General features: G+C 42.6%; 1 protein-coding gene and 1 non-coding gene across 2 annotated transcripts in view; one reads left to right on the top strand and one right to left on the bottom strand.

Annotated features, from left to right (window-relative positions):
- CACNA1B (calcium voltage-gated channel subunit alpha1 B) overlaps positions 1-19,658 on the bottom strand; it is a 268,165-nt gene that overhangs the window by 161,000 nt on the left and 87,507 nt on the right. Inside the window, 4 exon segments of the mRNA XM_056812766.1 lie at positions 10,535-10,744; positions 16,775-16,864; positions 17,340-17,396; positions 17,672-17,787. Coding sequence (XP_056668744.1) covers positions 10,535-10,744; positions 16,775-16,864; positions 17,340-17,396; positions 17,672-17,787 — 473 coding nt within the window.
- On the top strand, positions 6,598-6,702 carry LOC130456585 (U6 spliceosomal RNA). The gene has a single exon (XR_008915656.1). It is a non-coding gene; the product is annotated as a U6 spliceosomal RNA (small nuclear RNA).

Raw genomic sequence — 19,658 nt, 5'->3', positions numbered from 1 at the left:
GAGGTGAGAATGTTAGAAATGGTAGTCTTGTTCGTCATATTGGTTGGTTTTATTTAATTGTTTTTCTCTGTTATAAAAAAAGGGTTCCATGGAGAGGAAGACATGTGAAATTATTGTAGACTATAAAAACAAAAGATCCTCGTCTTCTATAAACAGATAACACCAAAGAAATAATAATTTCTAAATTCTTCTTTTAACCTAATATGCTACCTATATGTAAAAAAAGGACTGCATTCTATAGATCTTAGCAGTCATGCACATGAATGGCATCAGTATGGCAGGCCAGAAAAACTTTTCATCTTCACTGCTCATGATCTGAGGGCCTATACACATTCCTCAAGATGGAAGAGCTCTGGTTCATTCGCTGCTCAGCATTCAGCTGACTTTGGCCAGCATCCCATCCCCAGGTCCCTAGCACAAATATTCTAATCTCTGGCTAGTCCTGATCACTCTGGCCCCAGGGGCAAGTCTCTAATATACTGTCCTACTGTTGAGGTCAATGATTTCAGTCTCCCAGGACAGGGGAGTTTTAATTTTTCTCTGGAAGATGAACTCTCAAGTAACTGACCACATCTTAGAATGAATAATCTCAGACCTCTTTCTGACTAAATCACCAGGTTAGGTTGATCAACAATAGTCACAGAGAGTTTCTGTGTGTCTGTGTTTCTGTGTGTGTTAACCATTATAAAAATGTTAAAATTATTATATATTTTTAACATTTATTAAAAAATTTTTATTCTGACTTCTCTCCTGCCTGCACCTCTCCCCACCATTGAGAAGGCAAGAAATATATCAATTATACCTATGAAATCATGCAAAATATATTTCTGTATTAGAGATGTTGCAAAAACAAAATAAGAAAAATGAAGTGAAAAAATTAGACTTCAATCTGCATTGAGAAATTTTGCAGAAGAGGGGCAAGGGCTAGGCAGCTGGGGTTAAGTGACTTGCCCGGGGTCACATAGCTAAGAAATGTCTCTAGCTTCCCCAAGAATATCTTTTTAAAAGCTGTATTTATGCTGTGTAGATTTTTATATGTTCATCTTATCTACTTCATTATAATGTAAGCTCTTTGCAATCAAGGATTGCTTCACTCTTTGTATCTCTAACATAGGACCTGGTACATTGTAGGCACTTGTAATAAATGCCTATTGATTGACTGACTGATTTCCCTTAATTCAAGAGCTGCTTGAGAAAATATGGATCACCAAGACAGACAAAAGATGAACTAGCTATGGGAAAGGTAGGACGCTTTCATCATTCTTTGTGAACCTAAGAGCTTGCTAAGGTTCATTTTAGGTGTGTGAAAGAAAAGAGATAGACAGAAAATCAGGATCAGGAAAAATCAGGAAAGAGAGCAAAGAGGAAGGCAGAAAATAAAAATTCACTGGCCTTGACATTTCAACGAAAATAAACCAGAAGGGAAAAATCCATGCCTGCTTTTACAAGCAAGCAGCTCCTAGGAGAATTAAGAGAAAACACCGTAACTGACTTCCCTGCAGACTCACAGCGTAACTGGGTCTTTGGGGAGTGTTTCCAGGCATGGGAGAATTTCTCAAAGGCTCAGTTCTAGTCTCTTCCCACCATCTCAGCCTCAACCTCTAAAACTAGGTCTCCTAACCACAGTGCCCTATGAAACAGTCTCCCATATTGCCACGGCACAAGATGGCCCAATCAAAGTGCATAAGATTTCTGTGTAAACACTATCACCTAGTAAAACCCTCAATGGACTGTCCAGGCTCTTACTGCTTATGGTCCAAGAACTGGTCTAGTTCAGGCAATGACCTGGGAAGAGAGTCAAGGAAGGGTTATTCTTTGGAAAAACAGGTTTTAAGTGATAATACATATGTAACCCAGTGGAGTTGATTGTCAGTTCTGGGAGCAGGGAGGGAAGAAAGGAGAGAGAGAACAAGAATCATGTAACCATGGAAAAATATTTTTAAAATAAAATTATATTAAAAAGCTCCAAAAAAAGAGGGAAAAGGGGTTATTCTTTGAAATAGTTGAGTCTGATCTGAGTCATGCTCCTAGCAAAGACCTTACATTATGATCCAAGCAAGAGAATTTTATATTATAGTATGTCTTCCCCAGAGTCTAAAGGCAGAGAATGAACTCATTCTTGAAGGCAAGGGTGATACAAAGGGCACATGAGAGATGCCAGGGTACTGTAAACTGGCTCACAAGAAAGAAAAGAGGGCTGGTTCTCTCCTAGACGTGCAGAAAAACAAGACTGACACTCAGTAAGAAAAAAAATGAAGCCAGGAAGCAATCTCTACAAACCTCTCCCCATCCAGAAATCAACCCAAAAGTAGGACTCAGTTCTGTGACTTTGCATCTCTGGACTTTTTTTCTAGTTATCGTGCCACTATTTGGTCCTATGTGGTCAGTAGGAGCAAAAACTGGACAGTATTTTAGGTTTCTTTAAAGGGCCATCAGGAAAAGAGCTGCACTCAAACCCTGACTCTGGAGCTGGACCAGAGAAGGCAAAATCCCAACAGGCAGCATTCAGAGATGTCATGAGGGGGAGGACAGCGGCATCTTGACAATAGGGACTGAGAGTTGACCTCAGAATAAGGTGGCCTGGGTCTAAGACCTACCTCTGGCACATACCAGACCAATCAGGAATAGTCATAGGTTCTAACACATTATAAAAGCTGAGCTCCACAATAGCCTGGAGAAGTCATTCAGCCAGAGACATGAGTGCCAGCATGGTGCCTAGCTCTAAAAGCCAGCTGATTGGAAGTTGGCTGTGTCTTTAAAGACCCACAGCCTGGAGTACAGACTGGCTTACAGCAATCTTAGTTTATGCTTGACTGGCCTCACACACCGGCTGAAACTTGGGAGCAGCCATCCTTGATGCCTTGCAGGGAAAGTATCCTTTTAATTTAAAATTTTTTTATTTTTAATTTTATAGGTTATTATGTATTCATTATTCATGACATAATATATAATATATTTGCCATATATTATATATTGTATTATATATTTATTATATTGTTTCATTATGTATTAAATTATGTGATTTTTATATATGATTATATTATAAACATATAATATAATAATTTTAATTTATTTTTAAGTGCCATTTTTAAGGCAAGGCAAGAGATCTCTTGGTACAGATGTGTGTGTATGCACATATGTATATGTACAAATAAACATATAAACATCTATGTATGCATCAACTTTCACAGGATGACCCAAAAGCCTTCATATGATATTAAGCTATTAAAGCTATATTTTAAGGGCAGCTCAGGGGCTCATTGGATAGAGAGCCAGACCTGGAGATGAGAGATTTCAGGTTCAAATGTGGCTTCAGACACTTCCCAGCCCTGTGACTTTAGCCACTTGATTCCAGTTGCCTAGCCCTTATCACTCTTCTGCCTTAGAATGGAAACTTCGCATGAGCTCTAAGAAAGAGGATAAGGGTTGTTTTTTGCAATGTTTTTTTTAAAGCAGGAGAGGGGAGCCCAAAGACCAGAAAGTCTTATCTAATTGGGCAGGTGGCAATCTCAGAAGGCTCTGGCCAAGGCTATCTTGTTAATCCCATCTTAGAATCAATGCTACATATAGGTTCCAAAGCAAAAGAGTAGGAAAGGCTTGGCATTTGGGGTTGTGACTCATTCAAGGTTACAAAGCTAGGAAGTGTATACTCAACTGCCCAAGGATATCTATTAAAAGCTGTATTGACACTGTATAGATTTTTATGTTTCTCTTGTCTCTCCCATTATAATATAAGCTCTTTGCAATCAAGAATTGCTTTATTCCGTTTTGTTTTGTTTTTTAACCCAGGACTTACCTAGTTCTTGGCTCATAGTGGACTTTAAAAAAGAAAAAATTCTTACGTTCCATCTTAGAATCAATAATGTGAATTGACTTCCAAGGCAGAAGATCAATAAGGGGTAGGCAATGGGGGTTAAATGACTTGCCCAGAGTCACACAGCTAGGAAGTGTCTACAGTGAGATTTGAAGCCAGGACCTCCCATCTCTGGGCCTGGCTCTCAATCCATTGAGCCACCCAGCTGCCCCCTAAAAGGCATTTTTTGAAGGGGGGGAGGGCCCATGATTTCATTCTTACAGGAAATCCCAATGAGGAAACTCCCCGTACCCATGTAGATTAGCAACTGCTGCTTTGCTGCTTCCAGTCTTACAGCCTGAGACAATTCCCTATCAATATTATGTAAGACCCAGAGAGAAGATAGTGACTGTGCGACTCTGGGCAAGTCACTCAATCTCTCTGACCTGAGCAATTGTCTAAGATGATAAGGTCCAAAGAAGGCACCATTTTGGATTGAGGAAAGGAATTTTTTCCTCTGGGAGGTTGTTATAACAATCAGATTCTGGGTCCAGTCCCTACATCTAAGACAGAAATAGAGATAGATGATGTAACCATAGATAGAGATATGTTTTTGAGTCATTTAAGCCATTTCTAGCTTTTCATGACCCTACTTGGGATTTTCTTGGCAAAGAGACTGGAATGGTTTGCCATTTCCTACTCCAGCTCATTTTACAGATGAGGAAAGTGAGGCAAACAGGGTAGAGTGATTTATCCAGGATCCTACAGCTAGTAAGTGTCTCAGACCAGATTGGAATTTAGGAAAATGAGTCTTTCTGACTCTAAGCCCAACAAATCTATCCACTATGCCACCTATATAGATGGCATAGAAATAGAACACATGTAGACGGAGACACAGATATATTGAGTCTCTCAGAAAAGTTTTTAGGATTCAGAGGCATTTTCTACTTTCAATACCAGAAACCTAAATGAGTGAAGTAAGCAGGATTGGGAAAACAATACACACAATGCCGACAACAATATAAATGGAAAGAACAACAACAAAAAAATGAAACAGAACACTGTGTAATTATAATGACCGTGCTGGGACCCGGAGAACAGATGAGAAAGCACACCTCCCTCCCTTCTTCTGCTGGGATTGGAGGGACGTGGAACATTGTAAGCATTGTCTGCTGCTATTGAGGGGTTGGTTCGTTTTGCTAAACTGCCTTTTTTCCCCCTTCTTTCTTTTTTATTCTTTGTTACAAGAGCAGGCTTGCAGGAGGAAGAGGGGGAGGGATACATCTGGAAATGAAACTGATGTAAAAACAAAAGATATCAATTTAAAATGCTTTTTAAAAGTTAATGAATCGGGGGCAGCTGGACTGCTAAGTGGATTGAGATGGGAGGTCCTGGGTTCAAATCTAGCCTCAGACACTTCCTAGCTGTGTGACCCTGGGCAAATTCCTTAAACCCCTTTGTCTAGCCCTTACCACTCTTCTGCCTTGGATTCAATACACAGTATTGATTCTAAGGTAGAAGATAAGGGTTTAAAAAAAGAAGTTAATGAATCAAGATTGGCCTCTCTCCCCTGTCAAGAGTAGAAATTTCAGAACTATCCCACTAATTAGCTGCCCTGCTGCTTTGTTCACAGCTTCAGTCTCCTCCTTTATCACTGCAACTGGACAAGTCATGTTGGCCCAACCTCCCCTCCTACAGCCACGATCTCTTTCTTGTTTCTCCTTCAAAGCCAAGATCCTTGAAGTTGTCCTTATGTAGCCAACATCGCTACTTTCCTGTTTCTTTCTTCAGCCCTTGCTCATCTGGTCCCCACCATTCCATTGAAACTGCTGCCCCCAAATCACCCAATCCAAAGGCCTTTTCTCAGTCTTCCTCCTTGCTGACTTCTCTGCATCATTGCATAATGCTCACCACCCACCCCAACTTCGACGAATGACATTTTTGAGAGGCAGTATTTCTGGATTTTTAATTAATCTACTAATTGACCCATCAAGAATACAGCCTAATCTGGTCAAATGATTCTCTCAACAATCAAAAGACCCTGACTCCCCTGGCCCAGTTCCCTAAATACAATTTTGGGAGCTCATTATTCAGCTCCTTCTTTGACATCCCAAGACATTTCTAATCAGTAAATAGCTCATGGGGTTGTGGCTCCTCAAACTCTCAAGCCTTCTCCCACCTTGTAAGTAATGGGATCACATAGGCAGGAAGAGAATCATTGTCTCCTCTGCCTATTAACCATGTTTGGGGTGGGGGGAATGCAATTCCTTGGGGTTCCTAAAGTAAAGGAGACGTGATGGTCAGCAGACTGACTGGAGCCTGTAATCCAGGATGCAGATAGGAAAAATACAGTAGATGAAAAATAAGAAAAATAAATCCTCACACTTCTTGGTACTCTGTTAGGTAGGCTCAGATCCAATTGTTCCTAGTTTTCCTCGATACCTTTTCTCTCTTGATGATCTGTCTTCTTCATTCCCATGGTCTCAGTTATTTCCCCATACAAATGACTCACCCTCTACCTCTCCCTCTAACACTGAGATCTCTTCTCAGTCCCAGACTACGTCTCCACTAATCTATAGAACATAATAATTATTTTACACTCACCATACCCCTGGGAGGTACTTACTGTTATTATCCCCATTTTACAGTTGAAGAAATAGAAGCAAACAGAGGTTAAGTGACTCATCCAGGGTCACATACAAAGCTAATAAGTGTGAGATCAGATTTGAACTTAGGTTTCCTGACTCCAGACCTAACACTCTATCCACTGTTACCAAATGGTAGGCTCTAAAGAATGATGTGGCGTGCTTGCTTCAGTAGCACATATACTAAAATTGGAATGATACAGAGAAGATTAGCATGGCCCCTGTGTAAGGATGACACGCAAATGTGTGGTGTTCCATATTAAAAAAAAAAGAAAGAAAGAAAGAGAGAGAGAGAGAGAGAGAGAGAGAAAGAGAGAGGGAGAAAGAAAGAAAGAGAGAAAGAAAGAGAGAAAGAAAGAAAGAAAGAAAGAAAGAAAGAAAGAAAGAAAGAAAGAAAGAAAGAGAGAGAGAGAGAGAGAAAGAAAGAAAGAGAGAAAGAAAGAGAGAGAGAAAGAAAGAAAGAAAGAAAGAAAGAAAGAAAGAAAGAAAGAAAGAAAGAAAGAAAGAAAGAAAGAAAGAAAGAAAGAAAGAAAGAAAGAAAGAAAGAAAGAAAGAAAGAAAGAAAGAAAGAAAGAAAGAAAGAAAGAAAGAAAGAAAGAAAGAAAGAAAGAAAACCAGGCAGTTGTCTTAGGTCAATGACTTGAGGCAATGCCCCACATTTTCTCTGTAAATCCTTGGGGGGGGGGGGGCAATAGGCATTTCTGTCTTGGGTCAATGGCTTAAGACAGTGCCCCCCCCATTTCTCTCTCCACAAAGCATTCCATTTAAAAAATAAACAAATAAAAATAAAAGAATGACATATCCAATTCAACATGTCCAAAACTGAGCTTATTATCCCCCCCCCAACCTCCTCCTCCTCCTTCTGGCTTAACTATCCCCTCCTGTGACTCCAACACCCAGCCTGATGCCCATTTTCAAAACTGGTGTCATCTTAGACACTGCCCTCTCCATCAGACTTCATATCTAAAGAGGTATCATGGAGAAAGTGTTTGCTTTATACCCGCCTCACACCTCCATCATGCTCCATTTTGTTTTATAGCCATTCCAATGTGTTCTACACTCTCTCCTTGAGGGCAGGGACCGGTGGTTTTGACCTGAATGCTTTATCTCCTCCCACCAAGCATAAGTCTCCACAGATGCCAGTGCTTTATAAGTGTTCCTCCAATTGAAAAAGAATTTTGAGATGGGTGAGTTAAGCACCTGGTAAACTGCCCCCTGCCCTCACAGGACCCCCCGCCATAGGCAATAGTTGTTCACAGTTTAGCCAGGAACCGTAACCAGGCTATTGAAATTCCCCAACAGGGCTTGAAATCTAAAGTCTTTTTTTTTCTTTTATAAGCTGAGAAATTTCCAGAAACTGAATAGCTAGAAGAAGTTCTAAATTTATGATTTCTAATTGCCTCTGCACAATAGCCTATTATTTCTCTAATGACCATCCTGGCTCACTGTCCCCACATCCCTCCAGTCCCCCAGCTGGGTCCATTTACCAATCCTCCCCCCAATTCTCCTCCTACCCCGCCTCCTGGACAGTCCCCAGGCTCAGCCCAGAACAAGGAACAAGCCAGTACAAAGGCAGGGGAATATAAGGAAAAACCTGGCTGGGCCTGCTCCAACTGTGCACTCTGGTCCTAGTCATTGGACTCGTGCCTCATTTCCCTAGACCAAGCCTTTGTCTTACAACCATTTCCAGTAAATGGGTCACCATCTTACATCTCATTTCCAGGACCCTCCCACAGGAGCCCACTAAGACTCCAGTTCCTCCAGGATGGAGACCTTTGATCGATTGTGACCAGTCTTCCCAGAAGCCAGTCATGCCCAAAGGCCACAGCTGGGATCTCATTACCTGACACAGGACTCTCTGATGCCAAACTTTTACCCAGTCCCACATCTACCACCGGATCTCCCTAATGCCCACTGCCTGCCTCTCAATGGTCTACCTATTGCCTAATATCTTCCTCTTTCTACCCTAATTAGGTACCTTTCCAAATTGTCTGACTCCACCATTGGATAGACTTTCCTATCTCTCTTACAGCCAGTCCTAAAACTTGCTGATCCTATATTGACTCAGGCTTTAATATTGACCATTTTTACCATTTCAACTCAAAGGCAAACATCCATTTCTCTTTGTATTAGAGCAGCATGTCTCAAAGGGGTGGTCCTCACCCCTTGGGAGGGCCTGGACCCATACAAGGGGCTCCCAAGGCCAAAACTGTCCTCATAAATAGGCTAGTACATTCTTTGCCTATTATAATACTTCTCCCTAAAATACCCTATTATTTATTTTATTCCCTTTTCCAATTTCTTCTCTGTGTGAGACCCAATTTTCTTCATATGCTTCAACCAAAAGAATAGATCCTAGCAGTTAATATGCAGAACCAGATAGAGGAATCTAAATTGTCTTCTGCTAAGTCAGATACATTAAAGCAACTTGCAAAAATATGTAAAGTAATGCCACTCTTCTCACGAAATTTTTTTTTGTTTTGGAAAATATAGTTTTTTAATGTTATTTGCTGTTTATTGTGTTTATTATTTTTTAGTGAATTAAAAATAAATATTTATCAGTTTTCATTTCCATTGTGGCAAATATCCATAGATTTAACCCACATAACTAAAAGCTCCTTGGGGGTATCCTAAGTCATTTTTAAGAGTGTCAAGAGGTCCTAAAACCAAGAAGTTCAAGAATCGCTGGCCTAATGAGAAACAGGTATAGCTTCAGTCCCAACTTCTTCCTTCTCAGCATAAATGTAGCTCCAGAATAATGTGGTATATAGTTGGGAGTTAGAGGAACTGAGTTTGAACCCAGTCACTTTTCTGCTATGTGAATCCATTATTTTTTTTAAACCTTACCTTCTTCTGCCTTAGAACCAATACTTTGTTGTGGTAAGGGCTAGGCAATGGGGGTCAAGTGACTTGCCCAGGGTCACACAGCTAGGAAGTGTCTGAGGCCATATTTGAACCAAGGATCTCTGGTCTCTAGGCCTGGTTCTTAATCCACTGAGCCATCCTGCTGCCCCCTGAATCCATTATTTATATGTTACCCCTTGGACAACCAACTTAAACTCTCTAGGCCTCAGTTTCCTCATCTGCAAAATGCAAGAGCTAGAAGAGATAACTGACCATGAAGGTCTCTTTCAGATATAAAACCATGACCCTATGAATAAATGATGATGATGATGGTAGTAATGATGATGGCAATGATGATGGTTACTAGGAAGAACTGAAAATCATAACTCCCGGCAGGGGAAAGTATCGTGAAGTTTCAGAATCTGCTCCCAGGACAGGATTTCAAGGACCAGAGGAAGAAAGGGTCAGGGCCCATGTAATTACTGATCCTACTCCCACTCTGACTCAGGCCTTGAGAAAAAGAGATGGACAAGAGGAATATGTACTCCCCTAGGAAGACCTGAAGATAGGGCACCCTCAGATAACTGCCTCTCCCCCTTCCCCTCCCCTTACTACCCCCAGGCTCCCCCTCATTGCTCCCATTGGCCTGGAACCAAAGGGTCACCACCTGGAATCTGCATCCTGGGAAGACCCTATAGCAGGAAGGCTGAGGCCACTATGAAAGAAAGACCCCCTCCCTCCTGCTGAAGGCGCCCTCTTCAATCAAATCCTCTCAACCATGAGCTGGGATGACGCCTGAGGTCTACTTCCAGCCTAGCTCCCACTCACCCTTGCCCTAAAGGAGTTCAGAGACCAGCTAAGGCATGTGCTGACCAGAGACCAGGGCCTCTCTAGAGCATTTCTAGCTTCTTGACCTAGAAATTGCCTGCCTAGGACTGGATTCCTGTACCTATTTTGATCTGGGATCTCTGGGGTAGAAGAGAGCACACGGGATTTTAAGGATGCAGGGAACATAACCTCTTCTCTGACAGTTGGAACCCCACTTTGTTCTCCCCAGCCAGATCAATTTAATCGTAACAATTAAAGCTTAGACTAGAGGGAACTCAGAAAGAGAGAAAGCAAGGAGGGAGAAGGAAACAGACCAGAAGAACCAGGAAAGAAAAGAATGAGGAGAGACAAGTAGGTGACAAATTCAGAAAAGGGGTCCAAGAAGTAGAAGGGGAAGAATGGGGGTGCAGAGCCCCATACATACACAGTGCGTTGGTGAGCCTCTGGGGCTGGTGATAGTGAACCATAGCCACACACAGCGTGTTCAGAGCCACAACACAGAGGACAATCCAGTAGAAAGTCTGGGCTTTCACCATGCGGCGGATGAAGAAGCGAAACATCTTCTCTTTCCTCCGGAAATAGGAAGAGCTGTCATTTTTCCCACTCTTCAGACTAGCTCGAGCAAATGGAGAACCTGGACACAGAAGAAGCCATGGGACAGTCAGCGTGCATCCCCAGGCAATTATTACCTACCCCTGCACCCCTCTTTAGTCTATTCCTTCTTTCAGCTCTGATGGGCTATGTTCTAAAGTTTTTTCTGTCTCTGACAATTCCAATGACCCTACCAGCTATAATATTTGATATTCTAAGGTCTCTCCCAGTTCTAATGGGCCATTTTCTAAGGTCCCTTCTAGCTATGGGATGATAGTCTAAGGTCTTCTATCTCTGACAGGCTATGTTCTAAGATCTCTTCCAGTTGGGATATGTTCTAAGATCTCTTGCAGCTGTTACATTAGAGTCTAAGATTTCTTGCAACTGTGACACTAAATTCTAAGGACCCTTCTGGGCCAACAGGGTTTTAGGGTCTCTTTCAGCTCTGACACTTTATGTTCTATGCATCTCTAACATCTCTGATGGGCTACATTCTAAAGTCTTTTCCAGCTGTGACATTTAATGTTCTAAGGCTTCTTCCAGGACTGATGGGCTGTTCTTTGGTCTCATCCAATTCTTATGGGCTGTGTTCTACAGTCTCTTCTGTCTCTGACAGGTTATGTTCTAAAGTCTCTTCTAAACAGGTTATGTTCTAAGGCCTCTTGCAGATGTGATACTTTATGTTCCAAGGATCTCTTCTGTCTCTGAAAGGCTGTGTTTTAAGGTCCCTTCCCTCAGTGACACTTGTTCAGTTCCAATGGGCCAAGTTCTAAGGTCTCTTGAAGTTTCGGCTCTCTATGTTTTGGGTTCAAATGTAATTATGACAGCCTGCGTTCTAAGGTCCCTTCTGGTGTTCATCTTCTGTGTTCTAAGGCCCCTTCAGTTCTCACATTCTAGGAGTTTATTCTTTTTCTTTTTAATTTTTTCCCTGGTTACATGATTCTTGTTGTCTCCTTCCCCTCTTCCCTCCCCCCTCCCAGAGTTGAAAAGTAATTCCACTGGGTTATACACATATAGGAGTTTATTCTTTTTTATTGATATTTTATTTAAACCCTTACCTTCCATCTTAAAATCAATACTTTGTACTGGTTCCAAGGCAGAAGAGTGGTAAGGGCTAGGCAATGGGGGTTAAGTGACTTGCCCAGGGTCACACAGCTAGGAAATATCTGAACCCAGGATCTCCGGTCTCTAGGTCTGGCTCTCAATCCACTGAGTCATCTAGCTGCCCCCTATAGGAGTTTATTATTTTATTTTATTTTTATAAAAACCCTTACCTTCTGGGCGATAAAAGACTGTCTGCCCTTTGATCCAGCCATAGTACTACTGGGCTTGTACCCCCAAAGAGATAATAAGGAAAAAGACTTGTACAAGAATATTCATAGCTGCACTTTTTGTGGTGGCCAAAAATTGGAAAACGAGGGGATGCCCATCAATTGGGGAATGGCTGAGCAAATTGTGGTATATGTTGGTGATGGAATACTATTGTGCTAAAAGGAATAATAAAGTGGAGAAGTTCCATGGAGTTCCATGGAGACTGGAACAACCTCCAGGAAGTGATGCAGAGTGAGAGGAGCAGAACCAGGAAAACATTGTACACAGAGACTGACACACTGTGGTACAATCGAACGTAATGGACTTCTCCATTAGTGGCAATGCAATGTCCCTGAACAATCTGCAGGGATCTAGGAGAAAAAACACTATCCACAAGCAGAGGACAAACTGTGGGAGTAGAAACACCGAGGAAAAGCAACTGCCTGACTACAGCAGTTGAGGGGATATGACTGAGGAGAGACTCTAAATGAACACTCTAATGCAAATACCAACAACATGGAAATGGGTTTGAATCAAGAACACATGTGATACCCAGTGGAATTGCGCGTGGGCTATGGGAGAGGTGGTGGGAGGGAGGGGAGAGAAGAAAAGAAAATGATCTTTGTTTCCAATGAATAATGTTTGGAAATGACCAAATAAAATAAAATAAAAAAACCCTTACCTTCTGTCTTAGAATCACTATTGTGTATTGGTTCTAAAGCAGAAGAGTGGTAAGGGCTAGGCAATGGGGGTCAAATGACTTGCCCAGGGTCACACAGCTAGGAAGTGTCTGAGGCCATATTTGAACCTAGGACCTCCCATCTCTGGGCCTGGCTCTCAATCCTCTGAGCCACCCAGCTGCCCCCTATAAGAGTTTATTCTTATTCAATACATTTCAGTTGACATGGACATCCATCTGAAGCCACATACATTTCACTACCTTCTCATGCCAATACACCTGAGTGATTGAGACTCAAGAGCCATATCCAAGCTTCAAGCTGTCTTCTCATCTTCAACTTTCTATTCCCCCAGCCCCTCCCCCAGTCTCTTCCTCCTCATTTTTTACTTGGACTAGTATAACAGCCTTGAATCTGGACAGCTACCTCTCCCCTCTAGCCATAAAGAATAGATTTCCAGAATAATTTTCATAAAGTCCATCCTGGACCATGTCACTCTTCTAATCCAGAATGTTTTGTGGCTCTCAACTACCTACAGGATAAAGTCCAAACTTCTTGGTCTGACATTTAAAGCTCTACCAACCTTGTTTTCTAGTCTCTCCTTCATCCAGCTAAGTGCTTCCTGTTGCCTCTGCATCATTTGCTCATCCTGCATTGCTTTCATGTCTTTTTACAGTTCTCCAGTCCTCTACCTAAATGCCTTCCCTCCCCTCAGCACCTTTGGCTGCACCAGAAAAGTGCTGTTGCTAAGCCAGGAGGAGCTCTGGAGCTCAAGTCAGAAATCCCTAGGCTAAGTTGCCAAATGGCTGTTTAATGAGCAAACTTATGCACCATATGCAAATTCAGTGCTGAGAGGAAGTTGGGTGGGGGGAGAACTTGAAGCAACCCAGTCAGAAGAAGAGTGGAAAATTACTCCATTCCAATCAAAGACAGACAATCAGAGGCTTTCACACACAGCAGTGGCATCACACTGTTTTTATCTCTTTATGGCTGGCCGTCAGGAAAAAAGAAACAAACTGAGAATGGGGAACTTGGAAGAGCAGCTGGAGGACCTTTCCTCAAAAGGCTGGAAACAGGAAATGGATGTGCCAACGAAAAGAATTTAAACCTGTAATAAAACAAAATCTACCTGGCCCTTTGACACTGAGCTGCTTTGAATCCCTAAAGCACTGGCACTGAACCAGAGATGGGCATCCACTTTGGCAAAGCTTTCTGCTAAAACTCTCAAGACAGGGGTTGTTAGAGTTAGAAAGCGTCCTCTAAAAGCCTGAGATGAAAACTTGGATTCCATGAACCATGAACCACGAAGCACAAATACCTATTTGACTTAGGGGTTTCTAATCATTTAAACCTTGTTCTGAATTATAATTTATTTAAACCATAATGTTTATGCTTATATTAAAACTGAAAAAAATTATGCTTAGCTGTTTCAATAAAAAGTTATGATTTTTATAGAAAAAGCAAAAACTGAGTGAACAGGTGCTCTAATCTTTGCCTTGGTTGACCACACCTAATGGAAAGACAAACTGTTTATATAAGAAAGACGTGACCAAGGCAACTCTGCCCAACGATTAGCAATTTATGATGAGATGACTTTTCCTTACCATTAGTGGGAACTATGTACATAATATTAATGACATGTAAAGGATTTGTGAGGTTATAAAATTGTAGGATAGGAAGCATGGATGAGGGAGTGGGCCTGGCATTTGGTCAGGTTTGAAATGTACGTTAGACCTGTCATAAAATTGGTAGAGACCTTGGGGGCCTCTTGAGAGCCAGACCTTCATTTTGCTTGTTGTTGTTCAGTCATTTTTCAGTCATGTCTCACTCTTCGTGACCCCATTAGGGGTTTTCTTGGCAAAGATACTGGAGTGGTTTACCATTTCTTTCTCCAGTTCATTTCATAGATGAGGAAACTGAGTCTCAGAAGTTAATTGCCTCACCCAAGGTCACATCACTAGTAAGTATCTGAGACCAGCTTTGATCTTCCTGGTGCCTATTCCAAACTCCTGGATCCTAAACTATTTTGCTTCTTGGTGTTTTAAGCCCTGCTTATGAGATCTAATGCTACATAACATCTTCAAACATGGTAGGAGGTTCCAACTTTGAAAGGAGAAAAGTAAAGGGATTGGTTCTGGGCACTGGCAGGAGCATCTTCCTGCTTAGCCCATCCCCAGAATTTGTGGCAAGGACAGGTCTGAAGTCTCCTTGGAGCAAGAAGTAAAAGGCCAGAATTTTCCCCATGAGTAAAGTCTGGCTTGAAACTGTGGACTATACAGGATTGAAGTCACATTTGGAAACTCCTTAAGAGATAGATATTCCAGCCTTTGTGATGGACTCAGGAACTCTAGTCTCTTGTTGCTTTTCAATCTGGTCCATCTCTTCATGATCCTTTTTGGGATTTTCTTGGCTGGGTTTGCCATTTTCTTCTCCAGCTCATTTTAAAATAAACTGAGGCAAACAGGATTAAATGACTTGCCCAGAGTCACACAGTCAGTAATTGTCTGAGGTTGGATTTGAACTCAAGTCTTCCTGACTCCAGGCCTTGGCATTCTATTCATAGATGCCCTCTCTCTAGTCCCTGTCACTCAATGTTTTCTATGCTCAATGTCCTGTTTTATTTTACCCTCTCTCTGAATAAACTCAAAATTCTTTTTGAAAAAAAAAAAGTATGCCTTAGGTGAACCAAGAGGAAGAAGCAAACAGAGGTGAGTCCAGGAAAGATAAGGAATGGGATGTTCCAGGGGCTATAATCTCCCTTGGTTTTCTGCAAATCTTCCCTCTTGGCACAGCTAATCATTTCCAAGTCCTATTGATTCTACCTGTGAAGTGTCTCTCATATCTGTTTCTTCTTTTTTGCTTATAGCCACCATCTGATTATGGGTTTTCATTTCCACCTACCTGGACTTAATGAGAAAACTTCCTATACAACAGATCTTTCCTGTCTCCACTCTCTGCTCCCTCCAATCCATACTTCATTACATTGCAGGAATAATTTTCCTGAAGCATAAAATTAGTTCATGTTACTCTTCTAACCAAAAATCTTCAGAGGCTCTCCATGCCTGAAGCATGGGTCTGACTACATCACGCCCCTGCTCAGAGATCTGCAGTGGCTCCCAATTGCCTCTAGAACAAAATACAAAATCCTGAGTCTGGTACTTCAGGCTCTTCAAAATCTGGTTCCAATCTATTTCTGAAAACTTATTTCATAGCTGCCCTTCTAACTCTTCTCCAAATCTGGCATATCATATTTCATCTTGAACTTCAGGGTGTTCTCAGAGGTTATTTTCCCATTCCTGGAATGGACTCCTTTCCTACTTTCACCTGCAAGGCTCAATCCAGGTACTATGTTGAAAAAAGTTTTCCCTCATCTTCTCCTTTTTCTTTTTAAACCCTCACCTTCTGTCTTGGAGTAAAAACTGTATATTGGTTCCAAGGCAGAAGAGTGGTAAGGGCTAAGCAATGGGGGTTAAGTGACTTGCCCAGGGTCACACAGTTGGAAAGTATCTGAGGCTAGATTTGAACATAGGACCTCCCATCTCTAGGTATGGCTCTCAATCCACTGAGCTACCCAGCTGCCCTTTATGTTTGTTGAATGAAAGAAGGAACAGCTATTGGAAAGAAGGGAAACTCTCAGGAAGAGTGGGGCATCAACCCCAGTGATATTCATTTCTGACTGGGTTGATTTTTATCTCACTTTATCTGAATTGCAGGGACAGGTGACCAGGAAGATGAACAATCCCTGAAAGTTATCCTTACAGACCAATTAAAGGATCAGGCCTCAATGACATATATTGAGCAGTTGCTTGGCTGACCATCCCTCTCCCTAATGGAGCCCTGAGCTGCCCACTGTGGGCAAGCAGGATCTTCCTGGAGATTTTGTTTGACATTCTGGTCCTACAGTGAGGGTGAGCTTTCAGGAAGCCCTCCCCTCGTGGGGATATTGGTCCAAATCTCATAGAAATTCCTCTGAGTCAAGTAAAGGTGAGCTGCAGTCAGCCTGAACCCTGCAGGGCTGGCTACAGGCCACAGCTATTTCCATGGGCTCTCCTCTTGCCAACATACATGAAGGATGCTGAACTCACCAACAGAACAAAGGTCTGCAAAGCGATCGTCTCCCTCTTCTGCATGGATCAGGTCATTTTTACTTTTCTTGGTGGCTGCCCTCTTCAGCACTGCTTTAAACAAAGTAGAGATAAGAGAAACAGGCCCAGTGAGCAGTACAGCAGGGGAACATCCCAGGCCCCTAGACACCATCATCACGTCAATCAAGAAGCATCTCTTAAGAGTTTACAATGAGCCAGTCAGTTTTCCTTAAGCTGGGTTAGATTGTCAGCCTCACAGGCCAAGACTGAGGGTCAAAGCTTGTCCCCAGGCTTCAACGTCCTACTTCTTTCTCATGAATGCATCTTAGTTTTCAACACTGAGCACATCTCAGGCCCTGAGTCTTCTGGCCTTGGAGTACTGGACTTAGAGTTTGAATCACAGTCCTTTTATTTGCTAGCTGAGAGCCAGTGGGCTAGTCACTTGACCTTTCTTGGGCTCAGTTTTCCCATCTATAAAGGGAGGGAGTTGAGAATACCACAATTGTGGGAACAGACATCTTGGGGTCCCTTGGGATAGAGGAAAATAAACAAGAAAGCCACCTACCATCCAAAGGAGACTTCTCATCTGCATTCTTGTCCTCCTCTGCCAGCATGACTTCCTCTGGATGGGGAGACAGCATCACTGAACCCTGAAGCAAACCTTTTGGCCCCCATTAGACAAGCCCATTCCTGACCTTCCCTCACTATCCCACCACAGCCCAAGATGGTAGTCCCTGATCTCTTTTGGCCCACAAGACCTCCTCTGGAAGGGGAGATAGCAACACTAAACTCTGGAGCAAACCCCATTAGACGAGCCCATTCCTGACCCTCCTTCACCATCCCACTGCAGCCCAAGATGGCAGCTCCTGACCTGGTGCCAGACAGTAAGCTTCTTACCAGCCTTAAAGATCCACTCCAAGTAACCATTAAGCTCCCGTTCAATCTGCTGCTGCCTGCGGAGCTTCAGGAAGGCCCTGCGATTTTCTACCCTTTCTCGCTCTTTGGCAAATTCCCTGAGGATGAGATCAAGGGAAGGGTAGTGGTTAAACCAAGCTGGCTGGGTCTTAACAAACCACACAGCTCCCCAGAGCTAATAATATTCATATATAATCACTAGGGCAGCTAGATGGTACAAGGGATTCAGTGCCCTGACCAGAGTCAGGAAGACTCATCTTCCTGAGTTCAAATTTGGCTCAGACACTTTACTAGTTGGGTGACCCTGGACAAGTCATTTAACTCTGTTTGCCTCAGTTCCTTCATCTGCAAAATGATCTAGAGAAGGAAATGGCAAGTCACTCCAGTATCTTTGCCAAGAAAACCTCAAACAGGGTCATGAAGAGTTGGACACCACTGAATGCAACAAACATCCCAAAGAGGTGGGAGATGACGAAGGCTGAAATTATATACATAGAGCAGATGCAGTGAAATCATGGACCTGGAGATAGAAAGGATTCCAGAAGCCATCAAATCCACTCTCTCTTTTTAAAAATGGGGAAAATGAAGATCAGGGAGCTTAAATGACTTGCCCAAGGTCACAGAGATACTATCAGAAACAGGATTTGAACCCAGAGCCAATGATTTTTCCACAAAACCACTCAGTCAGTGGGCTGATTGATTGTGGTTTGGTTCCTCTGTCATTACTGAGTTAGCTACTGGATCCTAAGAGAGAGCCAGGAATCAAGAGAGGAAGAAGGAAAGAAACATGAGAGATAAGAAAAAGATATGTGAGATAAGAAGGAGATAGGTGAGATAAGAAGGAAATAGGTGAGATAAGAAGGAAATAGGTGAGATAAGAAGGAAATGGGTGAGATAAGAAGGAAATAGGTGAGATAAGAAGGAAATAGGTGAGATTAAAAAATTGTGAGAAATGTAGAAAAATGCCCCAGGGAAATATAAGAAAGGCAAGATAGCTAAAGAGCAAGAAGATGACTGGGATGTTGGGGAGATGGGCAGGAATGATAAGATTTCAAAAGCACTGGGGCTGCCTTCCCTTTGAAGTTACTCTGATCCTCACTTACACACACAAGGACCTTTGAGGCCCAGATAAATAGACTACTTAAAGGACACTACTGGAAGGCACATAGTTCTCTTTCCACCTCCTACCATCGTCACCTCAAAGGCCCTGGGCTTGGTGTCCAGCACTCTCACACCCTCCTGGGGAGAATAAAGGCTGCTTGATCTTCTGGCTTTGGGGCAGGAGTGGACTAAGAGCCCCGGATCATGTCCTGGCTGCTGAAGTCTGACTGGTCAGTCTCTCTGGGGAGGAAGGGCTGCATCTCTCTAGCCAGAACCAGAAAAGAAAGCTCCATACCTGAACCTATCGAGCCTTCTGAATCCCAGAGCAAGAGAAGGCTCAAGATTTACGTAGCACCCCTTAGAAGTTCCAGGGAAAGTTGGAGGGGGCTAGGAAACAGGAAGAAGATGTGACTGCTGGAAACAGAGGTTCCACTTGTGCCTAACCTTAACCCTTGGCACATGCTTATCTCTAACCACAGTGAAGAATCATGGTCACAGGTTTAGAGCTGGAAGACATCTCCTTAGAGGCCACTAAATTTAACACCTCATTCAGAAGATGGGGAAACTCAGGCAGAGAAAAGTTAAGTCATTTGTCCAGTAAGTGTCTGAGGCAGAATTTGAATTTAGATCTTTCTGATTCCAAATCCAAATTTCTATCCACTAATCTTTGCTGCCTTCCTTGAGGTCAGAGGTCAGTCTGATCCCAGATCTAGGTGGTCACACACAGAGGTCAGTCTGATCCCAGATCTAGGTGGTCACACACCTCAGCAGAATAGATTTGATCCAATTAGACCTTTAATTTGCTGTCTGAAGATCTTCCCCTCCCCATAGCTTCACTGGCATTTGTTGTTTCTCCCCTGAGCCCCAA

This window comes from Monodelphis domestica, chromosome 1 (genome assembly GCF_027887165.1).
Source record: "Monodelphis domestica isolate mMonDom1 chromosome 1, mMonDom1.pri, whole genome shotgun sequence".
Classification (NCBI taxonomy): Eukaryota; Metazoa; Chordata; class Mammalia; order Didelphimorphia; family Didelphidae; genus Monodelphis; species Monodelphis domestica.
The sequence above is the reverse complement of the archived record's forward strand: the minus strand, read 5'-3'. Positions and strand labels throughout refer to the sequence as shown.